General features: G+C 41.6%; 1 protein-coding gene across 2 annotated transcripts; it reads right to left on the bottom strand.

Annotated features, from left to right (window-relative positions):
* Positions 1–1,134: 1,134 nt before the first annotated feature.
* Positions 1,135–21,258, bottom strand: Eri1 (exoribonuclease 1). 2 transcript variants are annotated; one of them, XM_032918971.1, is made up of 7 exons: positions 21,022–21,258; positions 17,186–17,364; positions 14,677–14,887; positions 10,728–10,811; positions 8,759–8,868; positions 6,946–7,060; positions 1,135–3,085 (listed from the first exon to the last, which is right to left on the bottom strand). In XM_032918971.1, the coding sequence occupies exons 1-7, from the start codon at positions 21,115–21,117 to the stop codon at positions 2,843–2,845; spliced, it is 1,038 nt and encodes a 345-aa protein (XP_032774862.1). In that variant the 5' UTR covers positions 21,118–21,258; the 3' UTR covers positions 1,135–2,842. The 2 variants fall into 2 exon arrangements, with proteins under 2 accessions (XP_032774862.1, XP_032774863.1); XM_032918972.1 differs by lacking the exon at positions 21,022–21,258 and adding an exon at positions 20,418–20,629.
* Positions 21,259–21,892: the final 634 nt, after the last annotated feature.

Genomic DNA, 21,892 nt, shown 5'->3' with positions numbered 1-21,892 from the left:
TCCTCTAGGCTGGAGAGATGGCTCCAGGGCTGAGTGCTGAGTGCTCTTGCAGGGGCATGAACTCAGGCTCCCAGCGCCCATATTAGTGCTACAATCACCTGTACCTCCAGTTCCAGGGCATGACTCCTCCATGCCTCCACAGGAATCTGAGGGCACAATGGTGCACATAAGCTCTCCCGCACACATGCACACAAGAACAAATGCCAAATAAAAGAAAAACTCTTCTTCCTTCTTTTTGCTTGATCAAGCCAAAGGAGGGAGAGATGGAGAGAAAGAATTTTCAGGGTCAGTATTTAAAAAAAAAAAAAAAAAAAAAAAAAAAACAGACAAAATACAGCTGAGGATATATACCAGTTTGCATGGACTTGAATACAGGAAAAAATCTCCACGTACAAGCAAGTAAACGGAAACCGAAGGAGCGAGCATGGCTGCTGAGGAGACAAAGCTCGAAGTGACAAGGAACACCGTGTAGCACGTTACAGCAGTTACAAGCAGCAGTATCTGTACACAATGCACGCACTCTGCAGTAGCTCCCTTTCAAGAATTATGAGTCGATAACTTATAAACAGGTTAGCTCAGCAGAAACCCAAATCAAATCAGAGGGCTTTGACAGAGACTCAAATGTGAGTAAAGATGGAAAAATACTAAGTAAAGTCAAAAGCATTCTAAAAAAAAAAAAAAAGTTAAGTACTTGACTAGGAATAAGTGTAAACAGCCGGATTCAAAAAACAAAAAAATAAAAAAACGAGGAAGGCATTAGTATTCCTTGCTATCCTTTAATTTTCCAATGGTAGTTTTGCCTATTCAGTGGCAACCATGCAATGAGGTAACAAGCAGTTATTTTCCTAGGGCACGAACCTGCCCTGATGTCAACATGGCTTATGTGGGAAAATGGAGTCAGCCTAGCAGGCCTCCTGGCGTCTGTCCTCACAATGATGTGCTTCTTTCCATCCCTGAGCAGCTCTGCAAGCCTGTGTAGCAAATTCTCAGGTCACCAAGCACATCTGTTTTTTCTTTGATGCTGAGTTAGAAAAGCTTGATGAATCTACTAGATTATATTGCTCACAGAAATAATATGATCACAATTACTAAGGAAAGGGTAAAAAGCAAAACAAACAACAAAACAGGCAAAAATTGGTCCATGAAAATCGCGAGAAGGGTTTAATTCCGTAAGTCCACACTTTCAGCCTCTAGATAGTTTTACATCATTATCTCCAGAGCACAATTTGATTTTAGAAATAGGAATTATTTCCCAATATATACTGGTCACTCACTAAGACAAGCCAGGTTTAATAACTATGGCACAAAACATTTCACCTCACAGTACTGAATACAACAAATGTTTACCATGAGCTGTAAGTCAATCGCAAAGCAGGGCACATTCACAAAGGAGAGGGAAGCCAATGAGCAAATCTTCAGAATCTCCCATTGATTTGTAAGTTATAGCTCTCATAATTTTACTTGTATTTCCTACTAACACTTTTTAGAGTCGGGGTCTCGTTAATGGCCCAGGATGGCCTCAGATTCACTTATGCTAGGAACTGAACCCAGGACCTCTGAAAGAGCAGCCAGCACCCTTAACCTCTGAGCCATTTCCCCTGCCCAGTATTTTAGTTATTTTATGCTTATGAATGTTCTGCCTATTGGATTCTTTGACTTGAACCTGGGTCTTCTAAAGGAGCAGCAAGTGATCTTAACCACTGAGTCATCTGTGCTCTCCAGTAACTAGACTTTAAACTAGATCCTATGGCCTATTACAAGGTTTCCAGTTATGAGATGAGATCCCAGTACTTTATTACATTTTGCTTACTTGGACACATATTCGTGTATATGTGGGAGCAATTCCAACGGTGTGCATGTTGGGAATCAGGGGACATCCTTGAGTTAATTCTGTCTATCATGTGTGTTCTGGGGATCAAATTCAGGCTGTCAAGGTAGGCCCCTTCAGAAATGACTCCCTGGCCTGAACACAGGAACAGATACAGATATGCAAAAAATGTTCCAAAAAGAAACACCTGAATTTGCTGCTCAGCGAGCACTTTGTTGAATGGAGCAGAGTGAGTGACACACGGGACAGCTGCTGTCACCTCTGTCTCAGATCCTTGGTTTCTTCCCAGATCGGGCTGGCTGAGCAACTTACTCATGTGCTGTGTAGGGAGGCCCACTATGGGTGTGTCTACACCAACTTGCAGACTTCTTTCTGATCATTATTCCCTGAAGGATTATCGTTTATTAAGTATAAGCTACCTAGAGATCATTAAAATATACGGGAGAATATGTGTAGGTGATATATAAACATTATGCCATCTGAAGTACAGAACTTGAACACCTGTATTATCTGGTACGCACACACAGCATTCCTGGAACAAACCTCTCACTGGTAACCCCTTAACTTCACCTACAAACTTACAAAGTTAAAAGGACCACACTTTACTTAAAATTCAATGGGTAAACACTGCCTTTCAATCCTTTCCACACTTTCAAAAAATGTATTTAATTTAATGGTGGTAATGTAGAAAATCATTTTAAATTTCAGTATCAGTAAGACATGACGTTCAAAGCATGAACCAATAAATCTTTCATCCTAAAAGCAAAGGAACACATCTGGACACCTTACATTATAAAATTCAGTTCTAAGCAGGGACTGGTTACTGTGTGTGACTGGTTACTGCTCATATCAAAAGTGCTGGTGACAAAGAATCTGGTGTGCCCTCCCACAAAATGTCTGCATACATACCATCTATCTGTAACTGTAGTAAACGTTTAAGGTGCTTGAAGGTTGTACTAGCTCAGATTCATTCACTTGCTACCTTTGTAGCAACTGATCCAGACAAAAACGCAGTTACTTTCTACTATGCGGCATCTGTGGGGCTGGAGCGCCCTCTACTGGTAAGGATGAGGACACACTCATCAGCTGTCCCCCATGCAGTTTTTCATTGATTCGAAGTTCACATCCATCCTGAAGCATCCGAACCGCTATTCTAGCAATGTTCTTAGAGTCATCAAGACCACTGTGAGGTCGCCCATCATAATCCATGCCTAATTTTTCAAGCATTATTGTTAGTTTGGTCTGGCTTCTTGGAACCTGGAAAATAAAGAACCAAGTAAGTAATTAGGAACTATGAACAGTTCAGTTAAAAAGCAAGAAAAGCAATTTAGCTATGACACAGCACAAAAACTTCAGGAGAGCAATTAGGAATCCATTCAAGGACCTTAACAAGGATGTGAATAATGTCTGAACAAAGACCAGGAAAACACCTGGAAAACAGTGAAATGAAATTATAAAAACAATTCAAGGTATGAAAAGAGAATCTAAAAGAGAAATAGAATCACTAAAGAAAAGTCAAACTGCCAGGTGTGGTGGACCACGTCTTTAATCCTAGCACTATGGAAACAGAGGCAGGCAGATCTATTTCTGTGAGTTTGAAGTCAGCCTGGTCCACATAGTGAGTTCCTGTGATGCTCTAAAAGATCAAAGGGAAAATTTTTTTGAAAAGTTCAGTAAGTCAAAATAAAAGTCAAAATAAAAACAAAATGGCAGAGAAACTTTCAGGTCACAAAGACACAGTAGAAAAAAAGATCAAAGAAAATAATAAGTTTTAGAAAAAAGAAAAAAACAAAAACCCCATATTCCAAACATCCAGGAAATCTGGGATGGGAGACTATGAAAAGACCAAACCTACAAACAACAGGCACAAAGAAAGGAGAAGAAACCTAGGTTAAAAGCACAGAAAAGATTTTAAACAAAATCATAAAAGAAAATTTCCTAATTCTAAGGAGATACCCAGCAAGGTTCAAGGGGCATTCAGAACACCAAATACACAGACCAGAAAAGAAAACTCCCCATAGCACTTCAATAATCACAACACTTAAACACACAAAACAAAACAAAACAAAACAAAACAAAAAGCTGTAGGGGAGAAAGACCAAGTCACATATAAAGGTAGATCACTAGCATAAGATCTGACTTCTCGATGGAGACTCTGAAAGCCAGAGGGCTTGGACTGACTAATTAGGGAATGAATAAAAATGGGTGGCACTGAGAAGGTGTGCCCACAATGTGGAACAGGAAGACATTTCCATGCCCTGGAACAAGGAGGCAAACTAAGAATCAATTCTCAATGGTCTGGGCAGAAGACGAGTCAGGCTGCTGGGTTTTTTCATAACAACACAGGCATCTCCCAGGGAAGAGGAACACTATTGCTGTTCACCCTCTGTCAGAGGAGCTTCTTACAGCAGATGGGAACTAACAAAGAGACGAAGGATTACACAGTCTGCAGGGTGAGACCTCAGAGCATTCAGTCCTAAATGGTTGTCTCCACCCCGCTCTGCCCGAGGGGTTCAGGGATCTATGCAGAAGAGATGAAGAGTAGTCAGAAGTGACAGATGGTTCCCAGGAAACCGTATCTCAGACATGAGGACTGAGACACACGAACTCAAAGGCTGTAGCAGCATACACAGGGCCTGCAAAGGTTCAAGGGGGATGGGGTCCCAGTGCTGAAGGTAAAGTTCCCACCCCTAACCAAGGTTATCTGTAACTGATGCCCACGGGCAACAGAAATGTTAAATTTCCTCCAATGGCATCTCACTGAGTATACTAACCACCCTCCAGGAGTAACTGGCCAACACAAAAAAGTTCAATGGTATTTTCATACCTTTTGTCTTATTTTGGCTATTTTACCTTGGGGTATTTTTTTGGTCTTATTGGTCATTTGCTTGTATACTTTGGTTTCCATTTTTGTGAGTTTGTGTGTGTGGGTGTGTGCACGTATACACAGGTATTTTAAAGAGTAAGGACATAAGAGTTGGGTGGATGGGGAAGATCAGGGAGGAGTTGAGAAAGGGAAAAATTGTGACCTGAATATATTTATGAATTTTTTTAAATTAAAAAACTAGGTTAAAGCTGAGCAGGAGGTGAAATAACTACAGGTGATGAGCTGTTGTCAGTTTTCTGATTCAAAATAGCGAAGACAAGCAAGTGAGGACAGCACAGAAATGCGACAGCGTCTCTTTAGGCTGGAGCTGAGTCATGCCTGGCTCAGATTTTCCTTTCAGATAGGTTTTAGATTTTTTTGTAACATTTTTAAAAAGTTGGGCTCTTTTTTATTCCCAAAATGAGTGACAAGAAAAACCCATAAAAACAAAAACATTATAAAATATAATCAAAGGACTAACAAGGCATAGCCGAACCGTGATAAACTAATAGCAAAAAGCCTAATTTAAAAGAACAAAGGATGGGCAGACAGAGCAGCACAGCCCCAGCAGATCAGCGCACGCCTAAGTGTCAGGAAGTCCCAGATGGCACAAGGATCTGGATCTGCTGTGAAGGACACAATCTGACTGCAAGGAGGCAGCACAAGAAGCAGCACCAATGAGGCACACAGCGTGTGACCATCAGCTGCACCCCAGGTTTACACCCTAGGACGTGAGCACCAAGTCACCAGAAGACAAGCAAGAACGTTTTTTAGCAGCACTGTTCTGAAAAACCCTAAACTAGAAACAAACAAAACAAAAAACCACTCTCCCTGCCCTGCCAATGTAATTTTCAATAAAGTTTTTAAGAAAAAGTACCTCTTTAAAAAAAAAAAAATCAAACTACATTAGGACATACTTTATCAAGAGCCATTGTAAAAGGAGATGATGATGACAAAGAATCAGACATGACAAAAGGACTGTTTGACAAAGCAAACAGCCAAGGGACTTTCAGAAGACTGAAGGACAGACAAGCTAAAATTACAAGATTAAGGGCTCCCAGACAGAACCCTGAAAGCCAGCCACAGACTGAGTACTGGAAGTGTCACAGTCCGACCAGCCAGGGGTGGGCACGAGCTCACGACCTCACCCTCTGCAGCGGCTGCCTGCTGAGGCCCTGCTTCCATCCCACAGACAGCAGGAGAGGGAGGCTTCCTGAGTGGTCTCTAGTCTCACAGGCACAAGCATTGAGCAATGACTCAGTTATAAACATGCATGGCAGGAGACAGGAGACTTAACAGAGCTGAACCAGGCCTCACTGTAGGAATTCAACAGCTATGTCACAAGGAAAATTAGGCTTATTAGAATAAGCCTAAGCATGCAACCCAAAAAGTGCAAAGGTAAATATGTGAAGAGACCACCTTCTTACAGGTGAGAGGATTTGTGTGAGAATAAGAACCACTTCTGAGGAGGACTGTGACCGGAGTGCCCATTTCTCTGTCTTTAAATATTAGCTTAAACTCTATACTACTTATACATAATAACTTTGATCAAAATAAAGTAAAATTAAAAAGGAGTGGCGAGGGGTTGGGGATTTAGCTCAGTGGTAGAGCGCTTGCCTAGCAAGCGCAAGGCCCTGGGTTCGGTCCTCAGCTCCAAAAAAAAAAAAAAAAGAGTGGCAACAGCTTAGGCATATAGTGCTTGCCCAGCAGACACAAGGCCCTAGGTTCAAGTTCTAGTACACAACAAAAGCAAAATAAAATCCTATAGCATTTGTCCCAGAAGCAATCCATTTATGAATCTGTCTGTTAAAGGTAATGCATTAAATGAGAATAAAAGGCAGAGAGAGGAACCATAGTTCTAATCTTAATACAACCGAGATTATAAAAAGTAAAATTACATAGCTTTCTTTTTTTCCTGTGAAAAACACCTTTAAAAAAAATCCATGGGATGGAGGGCTGGCCCAGCTGTTAAGAGCTGCTCTGGTTGCTCTTGTGGAACCCAGGTTGCGTTCCCAGGATCCGTGTGGTGGTGCCCAACCATCGCCAACTCAAGCTCCAGTGGACCTGACCCCATCTTTTCCGCCATGGGCATCAGATATGCTCATGGTCCATACACACACATGCAGGCAGAACACTCATACACATCAATTTAAAAACCTAAAACAATTTAGTACCCATAAAAATCACAGCTGAATGTTTATGTAAAATAGAGCAAACATGGTTAAGAACATAATAAAAAAGGAATTTTTACCTTATAAAAGTTTCCGTAAGACTTGCGAATATTGATCCACTTTTTAGCAAAAGAAGGGTACTTGAGTCTGCTTAGTTGGCACTGGATGTTTAAGAACTTACTCATATCCCAGGAACTTATAAAGAGAGAAAAATGTATGAAGTAAGTGCTTCTATTTGTGTTTTCTTTCATTAACTTCCTCATATTCACGCAAAATACCAAGCTTAGAAAAGTAACCTTGATTCCTAGAAAGTTTTTAAAAGGGAAAAAAAATGCAGTATTTTCTTGACAAACTGTTCTTACTAAGCTCATCTTGATAGCTTTTGTGGTTCTGATTCTTGGCCAAACTTCCAGCGCACAGACCAGTCAGAGCCATGCTGTACTCTAAGACCTTGTCTCCAAACAAGGCCAGGAGCTGAGCTCATTCGAATGTGGCCTTCCTTGGGCAAAGTCAAAACAGCAGCAATTAGAACTTCAGCAGGAAATGTTACAGTCCCTCAACTCAGTTACCATAAAATCAAAAACAACGGCGTGCTTCTGTGTGCTTTTAACAGCCTGAGCCGATCATCACTAACTCTGAGCTGCCTAAATTATTTCTGGAGGCATCAACTACTATTTTTGCTACTGTTCTAATAAAAACAAAAACAAAACAAAACATCATACCAATTTTGAATGATCTATCATAATATCTAAGATTTTAAAAAATTGCCTCCACTTTGTAATGTGATAGAAACGACTGTCAATGTTAGCAGGAACACTGCCCATGTTCAAAATCAGTAAGATTTCTAAAGAGCCCAGATTTCTAAAAGCAGTAACAATGTGGTAAGTTCCATGCACACCTCCTGTCCTGTGAAGACCTCTAAACCTGTGTGAACAGCACCCTAACCTGGGAGCACAGCACATGGCATAACAGAAACCAGAAGAGAAGCTGTTTACGGCTTTTTCCTTTACCTTGACCTTGGTACAATGTCTACAGTGTCTCTAATCCTTCTTCCAACCCTTCACATTTTCCTATGGAGACTTTCATTTTTCTTCTCTTTCTGTTTTTTTTCCCCCAGGGAGGAAACATAAGTAGAATTTTGAGATAGGGTCCCAAAATACTGCCCAGGATTGCCTCAAATTCCCGATGTGGGCTGACCTTGAATCCCTGATCCTCCTGCCTCCAATTCTCAAGTGAGCATCCCAACACCCAGTACTCATTTCTTTTCATCTGACAGGTAACTGGGCTTGGAAGGCTATAGGGTAATAAAGGACATGCTCTGAAAGGATTCCCAACATCCTATAAAAAAGAGCACACATCAGACAGTCAGCATGGCAGACATCCCAGTGGCTGCAAGATGTGGAAGGAGCAGCAAGCTGTGGTGCAGGGCAAAACTGAAGGAGAGGGTGATAGGGAAGAGAATCTCCCAGAAGGAATAAAACATGAGCTGGGCAGAGGAAGGGCAAACCCTGAGTGAGTGGGCAGTCTGAAGAATGGAGGGTGAGGCAGCTGTGTGAGCAATGTGTAGTTCAAGAGGACACCAAGCTGTAGGCCTCCGTGAGCAAGCAGACATCAGGACGGCCACAGGGACACAGACAAGCAGTTTCAGAGTCCATGGGAGTATGCATCACCCTGGGTTTCTAGTTACAGACTTGGTGTGTTGGTGGCTTTCCTCCTTTCCTCCATCCTGAGAATTCAACTGTTAACTAGGGAAAGAATATGAGAAGAAAACACACTCTCTCTGTAGAGTGCCTCCTGGGACTTTAATGAGTAACACTCTGTGGACACTGTAGAAGCTAAATGAATTAAGAGCCTCTTTTGTTAACAGGGACTTGGAAGTATTGTCCTACTTACCCATCTGTTAATATGCAGTATTTGTACTTAGTTCCCAACTCCTTTGACTTCATCCACTCGATTACTTTTTTCAGGACCTGAGGGAAAGCATCGGCTCTGTCTACCTGATCCTGAAGATACAGAAGGAGAGAGAGGTTGGTGTAGTTACTGCTTGTTGGAGGGAACAGTATCTGAACTGTTAAACTTCTGTGATCTCCATGACTTAGACCTATTTACTTACCACTTAAATGTTCACCTGAGACAGTAGGAAGAGGTCATTTTATACCCAACAGTTAGGGACTGCTTTCAACTGGGTGTACAATCCTCCCAAAATTTAAGATTTAAGATTGTCCTGGTTTTGTCAACCACACAGGTGACCTAGAGCTAGGAGGGCCAAACCCACTATAGGTAGAACCACCCCAGGCTGAATAAAAAGGCCTGCTGTGCTTGAGCCAGAAGCAAGTTGAGTGAGGCAGTCAGCAAACCTCCCTCCACTGTCTGCTTCCACCAGTGATGGACTGTGATCTGAGGGAGGAGCTGAAATAAACCCTTTCTCCCAAGTTGCTGTTGGCATTTATTACAGCTATAGAAAGCAAACTAGAACAAAGATCAGCCCTAGTGGCTCTCTTTAGCGGCCCGTAAGAATTCTCCATCTCGGATCTCGCGCTCTCCACACTACACTAAGCTACGGTATGTGTGGCAGTCACACTGCTGTAGGGCTGGACTTTCTAAAACATCAATCTGACAAATTGCAGTCTTATACTTGATTTCAGGATCATAGAACCCTTTATGATTTGCTCGCCTCTGCCCAGCTCAAACATATTAAGAGCACATAGACCTGAGCCATGCTGAACTACACCGAGTTCTGTCACCACACACCTAACATGCCCAAGCCTTCCTTTCTGCTCATTTACCTACCATGAGCAGCCCAAGTCATTAACATGAAGACACTTCTCAGGGCAGCCCTACCTTCCAACACACATAGACGTAAGCCCTCTGTATGCATGCCTTCACAACCAAATAAACACTAGCTTGTCACTCTTTCCACCCAAACCGTGACCACTGGTTTATCTGTCTGATCCACTACCAAAGCAGAAACTGAAGAGACTTGACATAAACACAGAGTGGGAGACAGTGAACAAACTATAGCGAACAAGAACCAAGTAAATTAACAAAAGCTACACATTAAACTTAAACAAAAGCCCAGGATTGACCAACAAAGGTGTAGTCAGGACTGTAACAGACCCGTTCTAAGGCCTACGTGTCACAGAGTGCAGCAAAGTGACACTGCTCTTACTGATGCTCCATTTTACAACTGAAATCTTAGCTGCAACACCACAACTTTGAGGGATGGTTAAGTGTAGAGCTGACGCTTTAACTTTTGTTTCTGAGGTGAGTCTGCCCAGGCTGCCCAGGCTGGTTTCAAATATCTGTGCTCAAGAGAACCTCTAACCTCAGAATTGCACCCCCTACTCCCTTAGCATGTGAGACTGGTATATACCACTGCACCAGTTCTAAGCCATTTTGTTAAAATTTTTATCATAATTATATTACTATAACATTATTTACACTTGGTCTTAGCCAAAAGGCGGAGAAGCGACAGTTTACTAATTTTTTAAAAAATTCTTTTAAAATTTATGTGTATGGGTATTTTGCCTTCATATATATGTACTGTGTGCGTGTTTAGTGACTATGGAGACCAAAAAAGGGCCCTGGATCCTAGGTCTAGATTGTGAATGACCATATGAATGTTGGGAATCAAACCCACACGTCCTCTGGAGGAAGAGCCAGTGCTCTTAACCACGGAACCATCTCTTTTTGCTGGTGTTATTTTAATTATAGTAAGAAAGACTCACAAAACAAGGAAAACGGCAAATTAAATGGCTTATAACAATAATTTTTAAACCATCCACAAAGGAAACCACTGATTTAAAAATTTCAAATTCAAAATAAGCACTAAACCCAAGAGAAATTAAAACAGAACAGTCACCTGAGTAATTCCAGTAAGACCAATGCAGAACTCTGAAAGCTGAGAATTCACCTCTGGTCTTACATACTGCTGAAACGTGTCTTCCTGCAGGGAGGACATAAGAGAGAGTGTTTCACGTCACTACTGTACAAGACATGGACACCAACAAATCCAGCCGCAGATGAACTGCATCTATTCTAGACGGATCATTTCAGAGTTGCTAAGGAGATCCCCTAACAGAAAGCCTTCTGATATTTACATTTAAAGACAGCTTATTTTGGATTTTAAAGACATCAAGTTAGCAGGTGTCTGAAAGCACACCTTCAAACCACACTGAGGTAAATATTCTCTTTACCTGTAAAATGACACAGCTGATACTTTACGATAATGGGTTGTAAAAACAATACATTCTTCAGAAGAAACAAGGCCTCAATTGTAGGAAATCAGCTCTTGTTCATTCCATAAAAGCAGTCAATGGAACTAAACACCCAAAGTCAAACTTTGTCATGTGACTACAGCAACTTATAAGAACAATAATTGTGTAGCAACTTTTCATGTTGGTTTCCAAGTCATATGCTCCCAACTCTGAGAACTTTGAGGAAGCTTCTTTTTTTCCTCCTGTTGGACATGCTTTCTTCAAAGTACTAGGTTATTTTTTGAAAATTAAGACCAATTTCAAAACCTGAAGATTTAAATTGCTGTAGTCACATGGCAACTGGTAATCTCAACTATATACAAATAAAAATAACTTTTTGTAGAAAGTTTTAAAAAAAAATTAGTTATACACACACACACACACACACACAGACACACACACACACACACACACACACACACACACACACACACACACACACACACGCTATGGAAGCCACAAGAGGCTGTCGGCTCTCCTGGATCTCTTGGAGCAGGAATTACAGTAAGTTGTGAGGCTACTGATAAGCAGCCTAACTGCTGAGCCATCTCTCCAGCCCCTCAAAGGTTTAAACATTGAGAATGGCAAATGTACAGACTTTCTAAGAACAAATTGCTTTTTCAATTGGGAGGGGAGTATTTTTATTTTATGTTTGCCTGTTTTGTCTGCATGTACATCACCCAGAAGAGTCCCAGAGGACTCTCTGAAACTGGTTATGGACAGTTGACAGCTACCACGAGGATGCTAGGAATAGAACTTGGATCTTCTTAAAGAACAGCCAGTGCTCTTAACCACTGAGCCATCTCGCCAGGAAAAAGAACAAATTCTTATGACACACTGACCTTACCATACAACAATCTGTTAAGCAGAGGTTTAATAAGAACAGTAAAAGAAAAAAGTAAAAAGTAGCAAAGAACAGTTTAATTTCAAAAATCAAATAAATCCATTTACCAATTTATTTTTTAAACAAGAATTTTAGTTTGTTGGATGTTATAAATATACACAACCTATAAAAGTCCTTGTGAGGTATCAATATTAACAATTTAATTATTATTTGGAGAGTTTGTTTTGCTTGAGGCAAAGGTCTCACTATATAGCCTTGGCTGGCCTACAGCTCACTATGTAGACCAGGTCAGCTTTACTTGACTCTGGCCCAAGTGTTGGGAGAGCATGCTATCACACACCACTTATAATTTATGAAAATTTCAAACATCTTAATTGTATTTATTTGTGTATCTCTCTCTCTCTCCCTCCCCCCCCCTCTCTCTCTGGTGTGTGTATCTATGAATGTGTGATTACCAAGGCACAAATGTATAAAGGTCAGAGGACAAGTTGGGAGTAGTCATTCCTTTTGTACCATGCTCATTCCAGTCCTCAGGCTAGGCACAAGTACCCCTTGAGCAATCTTGCCAGTCCCATGGTTTATAACTTTTAAATAAAAACCTTTCAAGGATGTAATTCCTTTGGCATTATAATCAAGTAATACTAAATATACTAACAAACAAAGAGGCAAAGTTTTTCAGAGCCTGCTTGGTGATGCTCACCTTAAATCCCAGTACTTAGAGGCCGAGGGTGGGGGATCACTTTCAATAAGCATACTACAGAGACATATTTATTCATGGACTAAATACTAATCATTAAAAAAAGTATGAACCAAGGAAGGAGGATTACAGACAACAGCTCTACAGGGATGTCTATGAGTCACGAGATAATCAGGTGTGCTTTACTTAGAGGTGAACGCTAGCACCCTGGAGGGTCTCTGGGGGCAGGGTGTGTATGTGGATAACCAGCTGGAAAATGGTCAGCATCTTTGAGAAAACAGGAGGCAAACCAAGGTAAAAGGAGGCTAGATTAACACATGAACTATGTTTTATTTTTTAATATAAAGTTAAATCAGAAGTCATGGCAAGGTTTAGTATTCCTTGGGCCACTGTGTTGAAGCTGACTGGTAACAAGGATAGAAAACAGAATAACTAGATGAAGAATTACACAGAAGCTTACAGCCCACCTAGCCTGGAACAGGTAGGCAACAGAAACAATGAAGATCGATCCTACCTCAATGAAGTAGAAAACCAACTCAGCAAAGCTGTCTTCTGACCTTCACGCAAAGATGGACGGACACACACACACACACACACACACACACACACACACACACACCCCTTTATAAACTTTGAGCACAGAGCTTAAACTTGATTGAAAAAAGTATAAGGAATGTTGAGAAGGAAACAAAGAGAGGAGTATATGTAACTTATTTAAAAAGAGTTTCTCCGTGAAGGAGGAGGTAGCCAGCAATATCATGGAATGGGGATTTCCTGTGGTGGGACAGCATGTAATGAGAATACATCTGAAAGCAATGTGTCCTATGCCTCGATGAGGGAAGAAAAAGGCTCAATCATTGTCCTGAACTGAGAGAAGAAATGAAATGACGGGTGGTGGTTTGCTTGGCCTAGGGAGTAGCACTATTAGGAGGTGGAGCCTTGTTGGAGGAAGTGTGTCACTGTGGGTGGGCTTTGACACTCTCCTCCTAGCCATGTGGGAGAGTCTTCTCCTGTTTGCCTTCAGAACAAGATGCAAAACTCACAGCTCCTCCAGCAACATGCCTGCCTGGATGCTGCCATGCTTCCTGCCTTGATAGTAATGGACTGAACCTCTGAACCTGTGAGCCAGCACCAATTAAATGTCCTTTTTAAGATTTGCCTTGGTCATGGTGTCTCTTCTCAGCGATGGAAACCCTAAGACATGAGTTACCCAAGGGTATCTAGCTGCCTTCATAGCTGCCATTTTCCCGTTTACTTTGACTACTAATCTGCTTGGAGAAGTTGATTTTAGAAACAGGCTGGATTACGCAGGTGGCAAACAGTGAGAGACCCTGCTTCACAGGTGCAAGAAAAGATGGCCTAAAGCTGTCCTCTGTGAGGGGGAGAACATAGCTAAGAGGTTTTGAGCAGAAAAGCTGTGCATTACCATGTACAGGCCTTTCTGTTCTTAGTGAATGGACTGATGAGGTACTGTGACATCTCCTCACTCAGTTTATAAGACAGGAGGCATTATTTTGAAGGATTAATTCTAGGAAGTCCTGAACCTAAAATGCAGTGCCGATAATTACCTGGGACATACATGTATGGCTTGGGAATGTAGGCTTAGATGTTTCCCCTATGCCATCAACAATTATCTCTACAAACGGTCCCACCCTCACTGTACATCAAAACCATCTAAGGAGCTTTAAGGAAACACACTGATGCCAAGAGCCACTCACAGAACCACTCTCAGCACCACACACCGGGGTATTTTCCCAGCTCATTTGTCACTCCCCTAGAGACTGGTAACAGAAAAAGCACAATTTTAGCTCATGGACAAGAATAGAAACCGTCCCTAGAACTGCTTCTCTGTGGTTTTTCTATTAATCATGCTGATGTGGAGCTCACAGCAATATGCAGAAATCTCCTTTTGTAATTCTATTTGCAGCTAAGGTGGCAAACAAGAGCTCCTGGCTCACTGATGAACAACAGAATAGGTGCCAGTGAAACAGATGAAAATACAACATTCACTTACGATCTCTAAGCTGTGTGTATTCAACAGAACAACAGGAAACTCAATAATTTCATGTAGGAACTCGGCTGGGTTCCCCTCTTCACAGGTGGCCTCAAAGTCAATAATACAAATATAGTCATAGTAACTGTCCACGGCGTTGCTTTCTTTCAGCATCAGCTTCTGCTTCTTGTAATAGTTTTTCAGTCTCTTCTTTAGAACATCCTTGACTCCTCTAAAAACATAAGATTAAGTAAATGTTACAGTCAAGAATTAAAACTCCTAGCTGCTGGCATTAGCTTGCAGTTGCAGCCATAGCATAACTAAGGAATTCTGGCTAAGACAAACGTAAAAAAAGAAAACCTCAAAGCTAAGCTAGCAAAGAGCTACTGAAAACATAATGATTAATATGACAAAAATTTCCTTCACAAAAGTGTCTTCTTCATTGTATCTAGTATTTCGAGCCATAACCGTGAACCTGCACACAACACTGCCCTGTATTAACATTATATACATGATATAATGTATATAATGACATATATACATGACAAACTGTAATGTTGGATAAGAAAATTCAGGTAAATTGAACACACTGTACTCTTTCTTCTGCATTCCTGGGTTAGACAACTATGAAAGCATTAGGGCCCTTAAGTTGAATGTCTTACAGCTACTTCAAAAATAATTGAGAATATACCACCCGAGAGCATGCTTTGAGAGATCACTAAGATATTCAGTAAGAGTGAGTAAACCTAGGTTGCTCGATTTCTTGGTCTCATCACCAATCAGTGACTTAAAACTTTCATTTTGGCCCAGTTGTTTTCCTTTCTAAACGACCAGTGAAGCACTGAACAAGAATCCTACATATTATTGAAAACGATAATCAACCAATGCTTGTTTTAAATAAATCCTTTTAGTAGTTTTTCTTTTTTTTTGAGATAGGGTCTCACTACTATATAGCTCTGGCTGTCCTGGAGGCTGGTTTTGAACTCAGAGATCCACCTGCTTCTGAAGCCTCCCAAATGCTGGGATTAAAGGTGTGTGCCATCATGCCCAATGTTTTAATGTTTTCTTCATACATTATCAACCTAGGAAAGTCCCTCAACCCTTTTCACTTTAAGATACTGGGTCACCTGTGAGATGTGACTACTATAAAGTTACTTTCTGTTCATTTCTTTTCTTCATCTTATTATCTGTTGTTTCTCTGAAGAAATGGCCCGATGGTGGCACAAACATTGAACATTGAACTAGCTGCCCAGGGTGAAAACCTCTCCTCTCTAACATCTGCCTTGCTCCTCTATATCCGAGCACCATGTTTACCAGCTCTACCTCTGAGCACTAACCACTCTGAACCAGGTTACCCTCAATCTCTCTATTATAGTTTCTCTTAGCTTCATGGAGTACAGCAGAGGCCACGCTCACAGCCTGTAGCACACTGCTTCACCTCACAGTAGGAACCGAGCACTAAACCTAGCACCAGCACATGGGAGGCAGAGGTAGGAGGATCTGATTTCTGTGAGTTCAAGACCAGCCTGGTCTGCAGAGTGTTCTCCAGTATAGCCAGGGCTAGAAAGAAAAACCCTGTCTCATAAAAAGCCAAACCAACTAACCAACCAACCAACTAACCAATCCAAAACACGCACTCCCCCCCAAAGAAAAACAAAAAACTGAGCACTAATTCAATTTCTTGTGTAAGTCCTCTTCAGTGGCTTCTTCCCTCAGGCACAAGGTAAAAGTAGACTTCAGCACAGGGGTCCTTCACTTGGCCTCAACTTAGGATTTCAGTATCATGTCAAACACTCCTTCTCCCCACAGCATGCTGCTATACCATAAGCTATGATTATACAGCACTGTGCGCTGTAGTCTGAATTGGTGACATGCTTTCGAATTCCTTTAAGTTTGTTTATACAATAAAGCCAAGAACATATGACAGAAAACATACAAATAGAATAGAAATTACAAGGTCTTCCTTCTTGTTTTGTTTTAAATTTCTTTTTGCCTGAAATATGCTCCTTCCTTTTCCTATTTGGCATAATTTAAATGTCACATTTCTGAATTCCTGGGCCACAGTGTTTTGCCCCCTCAGCTGTACTTGGCCAGGAATCCAACATTCATATACTACAACATCCAGGACTGTGGGCTCGACTCACACAGTACAACATCCAGATGACCATGAAACAAAGGGCACCTCAGACCACACTCAAAGGTAAAATTAAGGAAACATACTTGCTACACAGACATGACTATACAGTTACACACTGATAGTACATTTCTAAAATACTCACAAACTTTGACTCAAACAGATCTTTTGCCTTCTAAAGAAGAAAATAGAGTTGCATGAGAAGACTCACGCTAAAGAATATAAATTATAGCTGGATTTGAATTATCTCATGGTAGGAAATTTTTACTTTTATTATATTTTAGTGGTTTCTAAAATGAGCAGGTACTACTTATGTAACTAGAAGGTGATTTTGGTTTTAAGAACTAGAGTATATCAACTGCTTCAAGTAACAAGTTAGAAGTTAGTTTTAATGACCTTGTTTCAAGCTTGAATTCTGAAAGTTTAGCTCTGAGCTCCTCCTTGCTCATCCTGTTGATACAACCATTTGTCATTGCAATCTCTTTGTAAACCGGGTCACTGAAGTCACCGCCATTGGAGGTTATGAACTTAGATCCATCTGTGTCTTTGCCATCAAGTCTGCATCGCTGCTTTTTCTATGAAATAAGGAGAGGTAAGTTATAATCCGTGCAGATATAGTTTTAAAGTTGCAAACTCTTCATGTACATGGACAGTGAAAAGCTCCCCTTGGCGCCAGTGGAGGAGGGCAGGAAGATGAAAAGTTGTTTCCAACATAGTTGGCCTCGCTCTATTCTGAGTCACAAGATTCCTCAGAGGCAATGAAGCTAAGTAAAAGGAGGATAGACACTAGAGTCAGAGCCATGTCAGTTTGGGGCCTCGGCTAGCCAGTTACTAGCAGCGTGCCCTTGGGCAATTTTAGCCTCTGATCTGTAGGTTCCTCACCTACACAAATATAATTGTCCTAGATGATACTTGGTAATGGTAAACAGTATTTTGGTAGCATTTATCCAAGTATGAGACTGTGTATACAGCAGGCTAACTACTAATAAACAGTGATTTTACTTATGATCACAAGACTATAAACAAATCCTTTCACAAACAATATCCCAAACTCAGAAGTAGACTGTTGAAGTGACTTTTACATCGCCGTGCATGCATAAATCAGTGACTTCCTGAGGACGTTTTAACCTGGTTTTATTTCACAAAGTTAACAGAACCTGCCCCAAATGAAAAGAGAGCAGATGTCAGTTCAGAACTAAAACTTCCTAGCATTAAAACAGACAAATGCCTTCTGTTTTAAAGACCACAATTTAAGTCACGCATTATACCATTTATTCAAATCTACAGTGGTCCTTTTGTGTCACGTGACTATTCTATATTCCTCATAGGCAGACCTAAACCACAAATACAATAATTTCTAAGGAATTTTTAAAGTTAATTAAATGTCTATATACGACATTACAAATATAAATGATATTTTTAGAACTGTCAAAAAGTTTATTTACAGGTGGGAGAGATGGTTCAGTGATTAAGAGCACTGTTGTTTTTTCAGAGGTTCTGAGTTCAATTCCCCGCAATTACATGATGTCTCACAAGCATCTATCTGGCGCCCTCTTCTGGCATGCAGATGTACATGCAGATAGAGCACTCAATAAGATTATGTACCACTACACTCAGCCTGAAAAAGTTAATTTACTGTTAACATATAATGTGTATTTACTTGGTCATAATTTACTACATTGTCCCCAAGTAAACTTTACTAATTATGGAATAAAGAGGAATCCCCACAGAGAGGCTGCAGTCCCTAGCTTGAGACTGTCAAAGGATCAAGATTGCCTCCCACTCTAAGCTTCCAACTGCACCAAACTTACTAGGAGTGAACTGCTAGGTGCTGTGCCGGAGAACTCAGAACTCTCATTGCTGCTCTCTTTGAGAAAGAGGCCAATAATTTCACTGCATGAATTGTTCATGAGCGGGAATAAGCTTGTCAAAAATACATGTTACAAAAGCAAGCCCTTACCTTGTAAATCAAAATATGCTTAGACAAGTGTTTTTAAGATCACACTGCACTTTGACCAAATAACTAGCTTTCAGGCATATTTTAATTTCTCCTTAGACATTATCAGGATACTTTAAAGTTACAATGAATTTTAAGCTCCATTGTTTTTCAGGTTACAAAACTCTAAACAAAAGTTTAACCAAAATCCTTAACTTAAACAAATTCTCTTTGAACAAATCCATTCTGATACACTTGAATTCTTACCTAAAAATCTAGCTTTGAAAATTTATCACACAAACGCACTTATTCTAGACAAATAAATGGTCATTTCTATAAAGATTTACTTGTGATGCCAAGGTTCAACTACCAGCCTTGATTCTGTGAAATCTATTACTCCCAAATTTCAGGTATACACTACAAGTTTAAAAAAAAAAGTTTAAATAACTTTTTATTAAAAGGAAAGGAACAGAAGGGAATATTCACAACCGCACACTCACAATTCTCTGCAAATGCACACTCTTAGTGAATTAACACCCAATATTAGCACTAGCATTCACTCATCTCTAGACTCCTCTCTCACGTGTCACATACAGGACTGGCCAGATAAGAATAATGGAGGTGGAGTCACAGCATGGAAGGAAATACTCATTTCACAGATCCTTGACATCCTGTAATCTGCATGCACCCAATTAAATATACACACGTTTGTAATATTACAAATAAGACATCCCTTTACATTATGGGAAAGGATCATGAACTTTACTAATTTGCTGTACTGCAGAGAAGGGCCTTAAGAGTGTGGAACTTAAGGATGGGTTTGCACACTTTTTAAATGAACACAACCTATTTCAAAGTATCAAAGTTTTATAAAGTAACGAGGAAGTAACCACTTCTCAACAAAACCTGTTTTCACAATTTTGTTGCCAAATACTATGCACTACCCATTTACAAAATAAATAAATAAATAAATAAATAAATAAATAAATAAATAAAAAGTTTTTTTGCCTCTGCACACTGAAACAAACATGTCCAAACATTAAAATGCCGGTTTTTTCCTTCTGGTGGTTTAAATCAACCACTGAAATTGGAGTTGGTGGAAATTTACTATGTAAATCTCAAAAACAACAAAAAAACTTTTGTTTTGAAAAATCAAAACAGTTGCTAAGAATCAATGGGAACACAGACCCAGGCCTTGAAAGCATTCTCTCTCAAAGTCTCAGGACTCTGAAAGGCAATGAAGAACATTCGCCTTCCCTTATGAAAAGCTTTACAAATTAAAATTAGCTTTAGAACCGACTTAGATGATGTTGTCCACAACGTAAATTAGAATGAAAGGGGCATCTTTCTAGAAGGGGCAAATGGAAGCTTCTTTCAGCCTTCCAAAGTACCAATTTAACAAAGGGAATAATCTGGAAAGATCCTGAGAAGCATGCTCAGTACAAGGGGAACACAAGATCCTTAAGTTTGAAAACACTCCACTATAAAACACAAGGAAGCCAGAGTGGACAGCAAAGATGTGCTAAGAAATGAGCAAAGGGGGAAAAGAAGCAAACCGAAGAAGGCACGGAATGAGCAGAGCAAACTAGACACACTCAGACTTAAAATATACTTTAAAGGCTATTCTGGTTACTACGCGAAGGTGTAAATGGAAAAAACAAAGGCACTAGGAAGCCTCTTCGGAATACCCACCTTTTGACATTTTGGTTTTGAGCTTAGCCTTTCGCGGCCAAGCCATCTCTCTACCCTGGATTTTAGTGCTCAACTCCTATTAGGAAAAAGCGACGGATTTTAGCATCTGGTTCGCAACCCGCGGCGCTAGCCAACACTAATTCATCAAGATGAATAAAAAAAGTCCGGGGATCGTCTCACAATCGTGCTGCTGTCGTGAGGATGTACCAGTGGGGTACCAAATCACTTATTAAGCCGATCGTGGCAGGGTTCTGGGCATGACAGTAAGGGGATGGGGAAAACACCGGGGGAGGGTCCTCTCGGGAACAGGCGCACCTCGGGGTGCAGATGGCAGTGGGCCGTCTGGGGCTGGGAAGACACAGGCTGCCGGAGCACCCCAAATGGCTTGAAGCCTCATCTGGCGGTGAGGGTGGGCGCGGGAGATAACTCAGCCAATCAGCGCCACTGGGCTGATGAGACGGCAGTGCGCCCGCGCACGCCGAATGTTTACGCGGAATTCTCATTCGGAACTTCCCGCCCGACCTCCTCCCTCAGCTCAGGGTGCTCGCCCCGACTGGGACGGAGCAGGGGAGCGAGCGAGGACGCCCCGCGCGAGCACCCTCACCTCCACGCTCAGCGGCCGGGACTCCTCACACTCTGGCCGCGGCGTCTTCTGCTGCGCCGCGTCGCCGCCATGCTCCCGGCCCCGCTCGTCCTCCATGCCGCCTCTCGCGCCGGGAGATGGCCGCTGACGCTCGCTGTCACTCCACCGAGCCCCACGAAGCCGCCTTTCTCCCTTGAAAAACTACCGCGCTCACGTTCCCGCGGCGGCCGTCACACAAACTCCGCCGGACGCCTCCTACTTCCGGGAGCGTGTGGCGTCGTCACGCCGCGCAGGCGCAGAGGGCAGGTCGCGCGCACGCGCGAGGACGGCGGCGGGAGAGAGTCCGGGAGAGGAGAGCTTTGGGGAAGTAGGGATGGCTAAGCCGGCCAGTTCAAAGATGACCGTGCTGCGCCTACTGCCTAGGATGCGCGTGTGAAGCTGCCCTAATTAGTGCTTGCTGCAGGTCCTAAGGTCTTTCCCCCAGTAATCCAGAAATCTATTTATTATCTTCCTGTAGCCGAAGGGGCTTTGACAATGGCCAGTGTGGTCTATGCCCTTCTGCAGATGCGTTCCTCTTGTCTAGACATCTCAGGTTTCCTTTCGGCCAGTTACACGCTTAAATCTACAGGATTTCCTCCCTTTCTGTTGCTGTTTGGCATTTGGTGAAGTTTGTTCAATCATTTCATTCAGGGAAAATGTTTTTTTCATTCCCACCGCTCCCCACCCGCGCCTCTGTTTATGGGTGTTTAACCTGTGTGCTTGTCTGCACTGAGTGTGCAGTACCCCAGTGGGGCGGAAAAGCGTTGGGTTCCTGGGATTGGAGTTAGAACCAGTTGGGAGTTGTCATGTGCGTGCTGGTGTTACAAAGATATTTGAGAGGCAAAGGAAGGAA

This window comes from Rattus rattus, chromosome 13 (genome assembly GCF_011064425.1).
Source record: "Rattus rattus isolate New Zealand chromosome 13, Rrattus_CSIRO_v1, whole genome shotgun sequence".
In the NCBI taxonomy this organism is placed as follows: domain Eukaryota; kingdom Metazoa; phylum Chordata; class Mammalia; order Rodentia; family Muridae; genus Rattus; species Rattus rattus.
Note: the sequence above shows the minus strand (reverse complement) of the source record. Positions and strands in the feature narration are given on the sequence as shown.

What these genes read in the sequence shown, in the direction of transcription:
- Eri1 (XM_032918971.1), bottom strand. Translation starts at nt 21,117, where the DNA reads ATGGAGGACGAGCGGGGCCGGGAGCATGGCGGCGACGCGGCGCAGCAG. An exon ending in GTCTTACTGGAATTACTCAG is followed by an intron (nt 8,869 to 10,727) that starts GTGACTGTTCTG and finishes CTGTATCTTCAG; the next exon opens with GATCAGGTAGACAGAGCCGA. An exon ending in TACTGCATATTAACAGATGG is followed by an intron (nt 7,061 to 8,758) that starts GTAAGTAGGACA and finishes TCTCTTTATAAG; the next exon opens with TTCCTGGGATATGAGTAAGT.